The sequence below is a fragment of the Podarcis vaucheri genome, assembly GCF_965113315.1.
Source record: "Podarcis vaucheri genome assembly, chromosome: 15".
Classification (NCBI taxonomy): domain Eukaryota; kingdom Metazoa; phylum Chordata; class Lepidosauria; order Squamata; family Lacertidae; genus Podarcis; species Podarcis vaucheri.
In genome coordinates this window covers 46,177,496-46,189,860 of record NC_138753.1, presented here as the reverse complement: position 1 = coordinate 46,189,860, position 12,365 = coordinate 46,177,496, and the positions used below count along the sequence as shown (strand labels likewise).

The 12,365-nt window shown below is 41.9% G+C and overlaps 1 protein-coding gene across 5 annotated transcripts in view; it reads right to left on the bottom strand.

The window, feature by feature from the left end:
* Window positions 1-12,365, bottom strand: part of TACC1 (transforming acidic coiled-coil containing protein 1) — a 130,612-nt gene that overhangs the window by 10,772 nt on the left and 107,475 nt on the right. For all 5 annotated transcript variants that reach the window (XM_082200290.1, XM_082200287.1, XM_082200289.1 and 2 more), the window contains 5 exons: window positions 11,021-11,097; window positions 9,931-9,974; window positions 8,567-8,727; window positions 7,078-7,184; window positions 6,219-6,339 (listed from right to left, as the gene is read on the bottom strand). In XM_082200290.1, the coding sequence (XP_082056416.1) occupies window positions 6,219-6,339; window positions 7,078-7,184; window positions 8,567-8,727; window positions 9,931-9,974; window positions 11,021-11,097 (510 nt within the window). The remainder of the gene's footprint in view (window positions 1-6,218; window positions 6,340-7,077; window positions 7,185-8,566; window positions 8,728-9,930; window positions 9,975-11,020; window positions 11,098-12,365) is intronic.

The window sequence follows — 12,365 nt, the reverse complement described above, 5'->3', positions numbered from 1 at the left end:
TCAAGTGAGGGACCATACCAATAGGGTCTTGGTATTGAGGAAATCAATAACATAACCAAGTTAACCCAAACAGATTCAGGAGTGCTATTTGGAACACAGATTACTGTATATCATCGTGGGCAACAGAATATACAAGTATAAGGTGGGCCTCAAGTGAGGGACCATAGCAATAGGGTCTTGGTATTGAGGAAATCAACCAACATAACCAAGTTAACCCAAACAGATTCAGGAGTGCTATTTGGAACACAGATTACTGTATATCATCGTGGGCAACAGAATATACAAGTATAAGGTGGGCCTCAAGTGAGGGACCATAGCAATAGGGTCTTGGTATTGAGGAAATCAATAACATAACCAAGTTAACCCAAACAGATTCAGGAGTGCTATTTGGAACACAGATTACTGTATATCATCGTGGGCAACAGAATATACAAGTATAAGGTGGGCCTCAAGTGAGGGACCATAGCAATAGGGTCTTGGTATTGAGGAAATCAACCAACATAACCAAGTTAACCCAAACAGATTCAGGAGTGCTATTTGGAACACAGATTACTGTATATCATCGTGGGCAACAGAATATACAAGTATAAGGTGGGCCTCAAGTGAGGGACCATAGCAATAGGGTCTTGGTATTGAGGAAATCAACCAACATAACCAAGTTAACCCAAACAGATTCAGGAGTGCTATTTGGAACACAGATTACTGTATATCATCGTGGGCAACAGAATATACAAGTATAAGGTGGGCCTCAAGTGAGGGACCATAGCAATAGGGTCTTGGTATTGAGGAAATCAACCAACATAACCAAGTTAACCCAAACAGATTCAGGAGTGCTATTTGGAACACAGATTACTGTATATCATCGTGGGCAACAGAATATACAAGTATAAGGTGGGCCTCAAGTGAGGGACCATAGCAATAGGGTCTTGGTATTGAGGAAATCAACCAACATAACCAAGTTAACCCAAACAGATTCAGGAGTGCTATTTGGAACACAGATTACTGTATATCATCGTGGGCAACAGAATATACAAGTATAAGGTGGGCCTCAAGTGAGGGACCATAGCAATAGGGTCTTGGTATTGAGGAAATCAACCAACATAACCAAGTTAACCCAAACAGATTCAGGAGTGCTATTTGGAACACAGATTACTGTATATCATCGTGGGCAACAGAATATACAAGTATAAGGTGGGCCTCAAGTGAGGGACCATAGCAATAGGGTCTTGGTATTGAGGAAATCAACCAACATAACCAAGTTAACCCAAACAGATTCAGGAGTGCTATTTGGAACACAGATTACTGTATATCATCGTGGGCAACAGAATATACAAGTATAAGGTGGGCCTCAAGTGAGGGACCATAGCAATAGGGTCTTGGTATTGAGGAAATCAACCAACATAACCAAGTTAACCCAAACAGATTCAGGAGTGCTATTTGGAACACAGATTACTGTATATCATCGTGGGCAACAGAATATACAAGTATAAGGTGGGCCTCAAGTGAGGGACCATAGCAATAGGGTCTTGGTATTGAGGAAATCAACCAACATAACCAAGTTAACCCAAACAGATTCAGGAGTGCTATTTGGAACACAGATTACTGTATATCATCGTGGGCAACAGAATATACAAGTATAAGGTGGGCCTCAAGTGAGGGACCATAGCAATAGGGTCTTGGTATTGAGGAAATCAATCAACATAACCAAGTTAACCCAAACAGATTCAGGAGTGCTATTTGGAACACAGATTACTGTATATCATCGTGGGCAACAGAATATACAAGTATAAGGTGGGCCTCAAGTGAGGGACCATAGCAATAGGGTCTTGGTATTGAGGAAATCAACCAACATAACCAAGTTAACCCAAACAGATTCAGGAGTGCTATTTGGAACACAGATTACTGTATATCATCGTGGGCAACAGAATATACAAGTATAAGGTGGGCCTCAAGTGAGGGACCATAGCAATAGGGTCTTGGTATTGAGGAAATCAACCAACATAACCAAGTTAACCCAAACAGATTCAGGAGTGCTATTTGGAACACAGATTACTGTATATCATCGTGGGCAACAGAATATACAAGTATAAGGTGGGCCTCAAGTGAGGGACCATAGCAATAGGGTCTTGGTATTGAGGAAATCAACCAACATAACCAAGTTAACCCAAACAGATTCAGGAGTGCTATTTGGAACACAGATTACTGTATATCATCGTGGGCAACAGAATATACAAGTATAAGGTGGGCCTCAAGTGAGGGACCATAGCAATAGGGTCTTGGTATTGAGGAAATCAACCAACATAACCAAGTTAACCCAAACAGATTCAGGAGTGCTATTTGGAACACAGATTACTGTATATCATCGTGGGCAACAGAATATACAAGTATAAGGTGGGCCTCAAGTGAGGGACCATAGCAATAGGGTCTTGGTATTGAGGAAATCAACCAACATAACCAAGTTAACCCAAACAGATTCAGGAGTGCTATTTGGAACACAGATTACTGTATATCATCGTGGGCAACAGAATATACAAGTATAAGGTGGGCCTCAAGTGAGGGACCATAGCAATAGGGTCTTGGTATTGAGGAAATCAACCAACATAACCAAGTTAACCCAAACAGATTCAGGAGTGCTATTTGGAACACAGATTACTGTATATCATCGTGGGCAACAGAATATACAAGTATAAGGTGGGCCTCAAGTGAGGGACCATAGCAATAGGGTCTTGGTATTGAGGAAATCAACAACATAACCAAGTTAACCCAAACAGATTCAGGAGTGCTATTTGGAACACAGATTACTGTATATCATCGTGGGCAACAGAATATACAAGTATAAGGTGGGCCTCAAGTGAGGGACCATAGCAATAGGGTCTTGGTATTGAGGAAATCAACCAACATAACCAAGTTAACCCAAACAGATTCAGGAGTGCTATTTGGAACACAGATTACTGTATATCATCGTGGGCAACAGAATATACAAGTATAAGGTGGGCCTCAAGTGAGGGACCATAGCAATAGGGTCTTGGTATTGAGGAAATCAACCAACATAACCAAGTTAACCCAAACAGATTCAGGAGTGCTATTTGGAACACAGATTACTGTATATCATCGTGGGCAACAGAATATACAAGTATAAGGTGGGCCTCAAGTGAGGGACCATAGCAATAGGGTCTTGGTATTGAGGAAATCAATAACATAACCAAGTTAACCCAAACAGATTCAGGAGTGCTATTTGGAACACAGATTACTGTATATCATCGTGGGCAACAGAATATACAAGTATAAGGTGGGCCTCAAGTGAGGGACCATAGCAATAGGGTCTTGGTATTGAGGAAATCAATAACATAACCAAGTTAACCCAAACAGATTCAGGAGTGCTATTTGGAACACAGATTACTGTATATCATCGTGGGCAACAGAATATACAAGTATAAGGTGGGCCTCAAGTGAGGGACCATAGCAATAGGGTCTTGGTATTGAGGAAATCAATAACATAACCAAGTTAACCCAAACAGATTCAGGAGTGCTATTTGGAACACAGATTACTGTATATCATCGTGGGCAACAGAATATACAAGTATAAGGTGGGCCTCAAGTGAGGGACCATAGCAATAGGGTCTTGGTATTGAGGAAATCAATAACATAACCAAGTTAACCCAAACAGATTCAGGAGTGCTATTTGGAACACAGATTACTGTATATCATCGTGGGCAACAGAATATACAAGTATAAGGTGGGCCTCAAGTGAGGGACCATAGCAATAGGGTCTTGGTATTGAGGAAATCAACCAACATAACCAAGTTAACCCAAACAGATTCAGGAGTGCTATTTGGAACACAGATTACTGTATATCATCGTGGGCAACAGAATATACAAGTATAAGGTGGGCCTCAAGTGAGGGACCATAGCAATAGGGTCTTGGTATTGAGGAAATCAATAACATAACCAAGTTAACCCAAACAGATTCAGGAGTGCTATTTGGAACACAGATTACTGTATATCATCGTGGGCAACAGAATATACAAGTATAAGGTGGGCCTCAAGTGAGGGACCATAGCAATAGGGTCTTGGTATTGAGGAAATCAATAACATAACCAAGTTAACCCAAACAGATTCAGGAGTGCTATTTGGAACACAGATTACTGTATATCATCGTGGGCAACAGAATATACAAGTATAAGGTGGGCCTCAAGTGAGGGACCATAGCAATAGGGTCTTGGTATTGAGGAAATCAATAACATAACCAAGTTAACCCAAACAGATTCAGGAGTGCTATTTGGAACACAGATTACTGTATATCATCGTGGGCAACAGAATATACAAGTATAAGGTGGGCCTCAAGTGAGGGACCATAGCAATAGGGTCTTGGTATTGAGGAAATCAATAACATAACCAAGTTAACCCAAACAGATTCAGGAGTGCTATTTGGAACACAGATTACTGTATATCATCGTGGGCAACAGAATATACAAGTATAAGGTGGGCCTCAAGTGAGGGACCATAGCAATAGGGTCTTGGTATTGAGGAAATCAATAACATAACCAAGTTAACCCAAACAGATTCAGGAGTGCTATTTGGAACACAGATTACTGTATATCATCGTGGGCAACAGAATATACAAGTATAAGGTGGGCCTCAAGTGAGGGACCATAGCAATAGGGTCTTGGTATTGAGGAAATCAACCAACATAACCAAGTTAACCCAAACAGATTCAGGAGTGCTATTTGGAACACAGATTACTGTATATCATCGTGGGCAACAGAATATACAAGTATAAGGTGGGCCTCAAGTGAGGGACCATAGCAATAGGGTCTTGGTATTGAGGAAATCAACCAACATAACCAAGTTAACCCAAACAGATTCAGGAGTGCTATTTGGAACACAGATTACTGTATATCATCGTGGGCAACAGAATATACAAGTATAAGGTGGGCCTCAAGTGAGGGACCATAGCAATAGGGTCTTGGTATTGAGGAAATCAACCAACATAACCAAGTTAACCCAAACAGATTCAGGAGTGCTATTTGGAACACAGATTACTGTATATCATCGTGGGCAACAGAATATACAAGTATAAGGTGGGCCTCAAGTGAGGGACCATAGCAATAGGGTCTTGGTATTGAGGAAATCAACCAACATAACCAAGTTAACCCAAACAGATTCAGGAGTGCTATTTGGAACACAGATTACTGTATATCATCGTGGGCAACAGAATATACAAGTATAAGGTGGGCCTCAAGTGAGGGACCATAGCAATAGGGTCTTGGTATTGAGGAAATCAACCAACATAACCAAGTTAACCCAAACAGATTCAGGAGTGCTATTTGGAACACAGATTACTGTATATCATCGTGGGCAACAGAATATACAAGTATAAGGTGGGCCTCAAGTGAGGGACCATAGCAATAGGGTCTTGGTATTGAGGAAATCAACCAACATAACCAAGTTAACCCAAACAGATTCAGGAGTGCTATTTGGAACACAGATTACTGTATATCATCGTGGGCAACAGAATATACAAGTATAAGGTGGGCCTCAAGTGAGGGACCATAGCAATAGGGTCTTGGTATTGAGGAAATCAACCAACATAACCAAGTTAACCCAAACAGATTCAGGAGTGCTATTTGGAACACAGATTACTGTATATCATCGTGGGCAACAGAATATACAAGTATAAGGTGGGCCTCAAGTTAGGGACCATAGCAATAGGGTCTTGGTATTGAGGAAATCAACCAACATAACCAAGTTAACCCAAACAGATTCAGGAGTACTATTTGGAACACAGATTACTGTATATCATCGTGGGCAACAGAATATACAAGTATAAGGTGGGCCTCAAGTTAGGGACCATAGCAATAGGGTCTTGGTATTGAGGAAATCAACCAACATAACCAAGTTAACCCAAACAGATTCAGGAGTGCTATTTGGAACACAGATTACTGTATATCATCGTCAGGATTGTACTACCCTTCAGTATATAAGACTCACCCAACACAGAAGAAAATATTAAAAATACAGGACAAACACAATAAATGAATCAGGCCATTGAACAATTAAGAAGAATAAAAAATAGCAGTATCACAAGATCAGAAGAATACTGAAAACTCAATGTACATTTTGCTGTCCATGTTAAAGGAATTTCAAGCAGCATGTGGTAGATTCAGACAATTGCTCTTTTCTTTGCAGCAGGAAAAAGATAAGAGAGGCTCCTTCACCTTTTGCTGGAGGGCCCTCTCCAGAGACTCCACCTTCATTTGTTCTTTTCGGAGCCCAGCGTGAAGAGCTGCACTCTCCGCTTTGGCCTTGTTGCGCACCTGAGCAATTTCTTCATTGGCTCTGCATTGAAGGGGGAAGACAGCAAGAGAAACAGAGATGCAAATAAGGTTCATCTTCTGGATAGCCCTTGAGAGTGACAGTATTGTGCTCAGCCAGGCTGTAATAAAAATGTCCTTAGCAGAGAAAACTGACTCTCAGATTGTGGGTGAAGGCTTTCAACTGCAGGATTTGCTGTCCGCAATATAGCAGCCCACTGTTGATATTATTCATGATGCGCTGCAATCCTTTGGCAGTGGAGGCTGGTCCATTGCAGCAAACAGGTAGCTCTGCCCACCAACCTTGCTCTGCCCTCAGACAGCTGCCACCTGCCTGCTTTCCGAGCCTCCTCTGCCTTAAGTGTTTCCCTGTGTAGAGCCCAGCATGGAGGATGATGGGGACAAAACTAAAATTAACTAGCTCTGCTTGTCGCTGACTCCGGCTGCACCAGCTGTTGTTTACTCTGCTTCCATCTTATCACTCCCCAAAGGGCATCAGCCACCACTGATCCTTCAACTGCTTATCGTCATCATTATTCCTGAAACTTGAGCTTATACTTGTATATTCTGTTGCATGCAGAGACGCTTTTGCTCCCCATCCCCCCTTAATCAAGACACCATGAGAACCTTCCTCTGGCCTCACTTGCTTCTCCTCCTCCAGCACACCCACACTGAGGAATCTGGAAGCTTTCACTCCCGCTTTCTGTTAACCACACTTCAGTGTTGCCATTCTCTCTTTCCTTGAAAGGCAAAAATTCCTTACTTGTCCAACTTCTCTTCAGCATGGATTTTCAAGGCCTGGTACCGCTGCTCTTCTTGCTTGACCCGAGTGAGATAATCCTGAGCACACTTCTTCAACGCGTCCTCATTCTAGAAGACAAAAGTTAGAGGAAGATGCAAAAGGTTTAGCAACAAAAGATGCAAGTGTGCCAACTAGCAGAGCATCAAGATGGAGAAGCTAGCAAAGTTCTCCAGAGCTGAACTTGGGGAAAGTGCTTCAAAGGCTTCTTAAAGTCCATAGGGAAATAGCATTCAAGCTTCACGAGCCTCTAAATTCTTCTCCAGCATGGACTGAAATCTGACCTGGAGCAGAATTGTTGGCTTCCTGATACTGCCCCATTGGGGAAAATCTGAATCGCCTGTTGCCATGTGATGTCAGGAAACAGACTGGTGGAGGCCCACACCTATCGGTCAAAAGGGGTGCACAGAGGGTGGGCCAGTTCTGGATCCAGCCCTCCAATGGAGATTATACATTCATCAAATGAATGCACCCATTTGGATAATGAATATTAAAGAATACACCTTCATAAACTAGGTGTTTTTTAAAAAGATATGAGACTTTGCAAGAGGCTTAATCCATAAATCCTTGACTAACACAGGGGAATGAATGCAATAATATATGAGGGGGGATTATTTCCTTTGCTAAAATACGGCAATTGTGCAGTTGATTGTCGGCTGCCGGCGGTGATCGGACAGTGGCTTTGGCGAGATATGCGACTGGCAGTGGCGGTCAGGTGGGTGAGTGATTGTCTGCAATCCCCCCCAAAAGCTAAACAACTGTGCCTCCCCCCAAAAATGTTTAACAGCTCTGGGCAATCTCCAACCATTTCCTTAATTTGGAGTCCCCAAAAATAGGGGTCGTCTAATACACGGGGGCATAGTCTACATGGAAAAGCACAGTAATATAATTTACGGTAATTTCACTTGAGAAGTAAAATGTGTTTAAAATTGCCTCGAAATCATTAAAAATGCTTACCAAGTACTTGCAGATTTACTATAAATTATTATTATTGTTAATAGTAGTAGTAGTAGTAGTAGTAGTAGTAGTAGTAGTAAGGCATTTCTGACATTCTCAAAAGGTAAAATTAAAATCCTTTGGGGTTTTTTGGTTTTCCAAAAGCAAATTATGTGCTTCTTCCTCAGACATAGACTTACTGAATACTGTCCAATCACAAAAAGAATAGCATATTTGAATCACACCCAGAAACATTTTTAAGACGCATCACTGGAGAAATTTGCAAAAATTCAATTTCACCCCGAAAAAAGATACGCCCTCCTGCATCAGGGTACCTGTGGCCCTTCAGAAATTGCTGCATTCAAACTCCCATCAGCCCAGCCAGCAGGGCTAATGGTTAGGGGTCCAGGAACTTCTGGAGCCCACAGGTCCCCCACCTCTGGCCTACAGCAGATAAGGCAGGGATTCTGAGCTGCAGGTAAGGAGGAGAAAAGGCCTTTTTATGCAGAGAAAGGACCTTCTTAAAGCCTTCCAGGACCCCCTTCAGGTTCTCATATCTCCTGAACAGGTCGGAAAGGGACCGTTCCACAGAATTCAGGTCAGACAGAGCCTGCTCCTTCTCCATCGTCAGTTGCTGAAGACTCTTCTGGGATGCCATGTTTGTCCTCTGTTCATCCTCTGTGGATTCAAATGAAAAGGAGAACATTAAGCCTACCTGGAAAGTATTGGCTCCTAAGTAGCAGTTAGGCGTTCCCTTCTTCCCCAGCTATGATTCCTGTCAGAGAAGACAGTGCTGAACAGCAGCACAGGAGGGCAGGTTTTCACATGTTCAAGAGCTCCGCCAAAGGTTTAGTTCACCCTTCACTGACCTGGCACCCTCAAGAGGTTTTGGACGACAACTCCCACTAATGACTGAAGGTTGGCCAAGGCTGAACTCAATGGAGAGGGGTTGGTGTTCAAAACCTCTGAAGGGCTTCCCCAGGTTGGGGAAGGCTAACTTAATTCCAAATTCAGGTAGGTAGACGTGTTGGTCTGATGTAGTCAAAATAAAAATAAAAAATTGTCCAGTAGCACCTTATAGACCAACTTAGTTTGTTCTGGTATAAGCTTTTGTGTGCATGCACACTTCTTCAGATACCAATTCGAAATGGAGAAGTATCCTGTCCTTGATATCTGCTATTTCCCACCAATTAGCCAATATTTTTTAAAAAGAGTGCTGTTGTGCTCTGTTCTGCCTCTGCGGAGCCAGGGAACCAGGTGGAGGGCCTTCTTGGTAGTGGCGCCCACCCCGTGGAATGCCCTCCCATCAGATGTCAAACAGATAAACAACCCCACAACTTTCTGAAGACCTCTGAACGCAGCCTTGTATCCAGAAGTTTTTAATGTTTGATGTTTGCTGTGGTTTTATTATGCTGGAAGCTGCCCAGAGTGGCTGGGAACACCCAGTCCGATGGGAGGGGTACAAATAAAAAAAAATCTTATTATAATGGGCACCTGGTTGACCACTGTGAGAACAGGGTGCTGGCCTAGACGGGCCTTGGGCTAATCTATCTGGCTCTTATGTTCTTATCATGCTTGCAGCATTTACACAGAGACTTGTCTATAACTACCTCTCCAAGCGCTGACCAGATTCCAAGTTACCACTTGAAAAATTGGCACGTCGTGTCACAGACACAGAGACCAGACACATTGCATTGAAACTGCATTTGTGAACAGCTCTGAGATCTATGGGTATAGACAGGGCGGTATACAAATTTAATAAAATGAATAAATAAAGATATGCCTCCTGCACATTTATGGCCTGGATTAGCTGGAGGGGATGATCTGTAGAGGGTGGGGCACAGCTTTCTTGTCCCTTCTGCCCACAAAGCTATGGCTTACCTATCATCTGGGCAATGGTCTTCTCGTATTCAGCCACAATCTTCCTAAACAGAAAAGTCAGGAAACAGCACACAAGAATCAGAATTGCTCACTTCTTGCTTCAGTGAACCAGCTCCACCCACTCATCCTAGTGCGGGATGCCTTTTACATTATTTCATCCTTATGCAAGACAGACAGACAGCCATCACTCAAAGTTTCTCTTCTGCAGGCATCATAAGATGCATGCAAACTTGAGAATGGTTACATGCACGCCCATTTCACTGTATAGACCTGTTTGGCTTCCAGAACTCTTTACAAAAATGTAGGTAAAGAAAACTGACACTTTTTTTGATTAGGGTGCTTTTTTGTTAACATCCAAACAAACAAACAAACAAACAAACATAGAAACAACTATGTACAAATTTATTCCATTTGTATCCTGTTCTTTCTCTTGATATGGTGCACACAAAGGTCCTGCTCTTTTATCTTCACAACCAGCCTGCAAGGTAGGCAGGCTGGACTGAGAGGAACAAGCTGATGGTCACCCAGGAAGTCTTGTGGCTGAGTGGAGATTGACTTGGGGTCTTCCCTGCCCAGGTCAAATTCCTAGGCCAGGGATGGCTTTTTTTCATTCGGGGGCCACACTTGCCCTTGGCCAACCCTCCAGAGGCTGCATGCCAAAGGGCAGCTGCGGACAAAAGTGGATGTTGCCTTTCTACACACTTAAGAGAACATGTCACTGTACTCTTTTTGGTGCCTGCGAAAAACATTTTGGTTTAGACAAGCCTACCCAAATATAGATAATGTTAACATGTGTTCTAATATGTTTTTAGTTTATCAATGATTTTTTAAAAAACATTTTAAATACTTATTCTTAACTGTTTTTACCAGTAATTTTGTTGGTTTATTATTTTGAAAACAGTTTTCAGGGTATTTTGTTTGTTTGTTTTTACATTCAATTGGTATATAAATTTTATGAAATAAAAAATTATACACACCCACACGTACATCAGCTGAGGTAGGGGGCTATCACTCTCCTTGCTCATCAAACTACAGGAGAGGGGGCAATTTACATCCCCACCAGGGCCCTGGGCTGGATGGAGAGAGTTACCTCATTTCCAGAACCTCTTGCCGGCTTCCTTCATATTTCCACTTCCAATCGTTTGCTTCAATCTCTTTGGAGATGATCTACAAAACATGGGAACAAAGAACATCAATTAGCTTTCCATTTCAGAGCCATCCTAACTGTAAAAAGTACCGTATTTTTTGCACCATAACACTCAATTTTTTCCTCCTAGAAAGTAAGGGGAAATGTCTGTGCGTGTTATGGAGGAAATGCCTACGGGTGGCATGCCTATGGATTTTCCTCCTCTAAAAACTATGTGCGTGTTATGGTCGGGTGCGTGTTATAGAGCGAAAAATACGGTAATGTGTGAAGCCACTACGAGGCATTTCAAAAAATACTTTTTTTTTAAATAAATTTTTTATTAAAGTTTTCACATATTTTTAAGACAAACACAAAAACACAAACAACCACAGACAAGCACAACACAAATAACAAATATAATTTTAAATCCTTAATTTCTTAACCACTTTCCCTGACTTCCCCACACCTCCCCTTCTTGCATCCCAATTCCAATAGTTAACTCAGCACGTTCTTATCCCCAACTTTTACCTTATTAATATTTTACTTAATTCATCTTAATTATCCAAATTTAGCTTATAGACCTCAGTTAAACAACAGTACTCATCATTTACGCCCTTTTCTAAGGTCGACCCAAATTCCCTTCCACAAATTTCCCAATTTTTATATTAATTACAAAAGAAAATAACAAAAAACAACATATAATTATACACCCTTTGGATTCCAAAACTCTCACCCCCCCTTTCCCGGTTTTGATCCCCCAAAAATATCCATCAGTCTATCAGTTATCAGCCTGGAGCTCTCACGTCCGAGGCCCTCAAATCTCTCTCAGTCCCTCTCTGCCGGTATTGTTGGTAGTCCTTTATATTGGACATCGAGTCTCGGAGAAGCTCTGTCCCAATAGGGTCTATGTTTCTTCCAACCAGACCTCCATATTCAAAAGTGGAGCCCAAATCATGTTTCTTATTCCTTTTAAGTCCAAATGTCCCAAGTGTCCCAAAAGCTCCAACTTTCGCCTTGATCAAATTTGTAATCCATAGGTCTTCCGATCTCCCCATAGGGAGATCCCTCCAATCTTTATTCTCCAATTCAAACCAAATTCTCATCATCCAGGTCTTGTTTTTCTTGTAATCCATCTTTACAGGCCTCTGGTTCTCCTTTTTCATCTGCGGCATTTCAGCTCCTCCTTCCCACTCCTCTGAAACAACACATATCTCTTCTTGTTCAGCTGCAAAGTTTTCTTGAGTCAAGTCCTTGACGCAATCAGCAAGTTTATTTACTTTAGAATTCAAAGTTGTAGCATTTGTAGCCA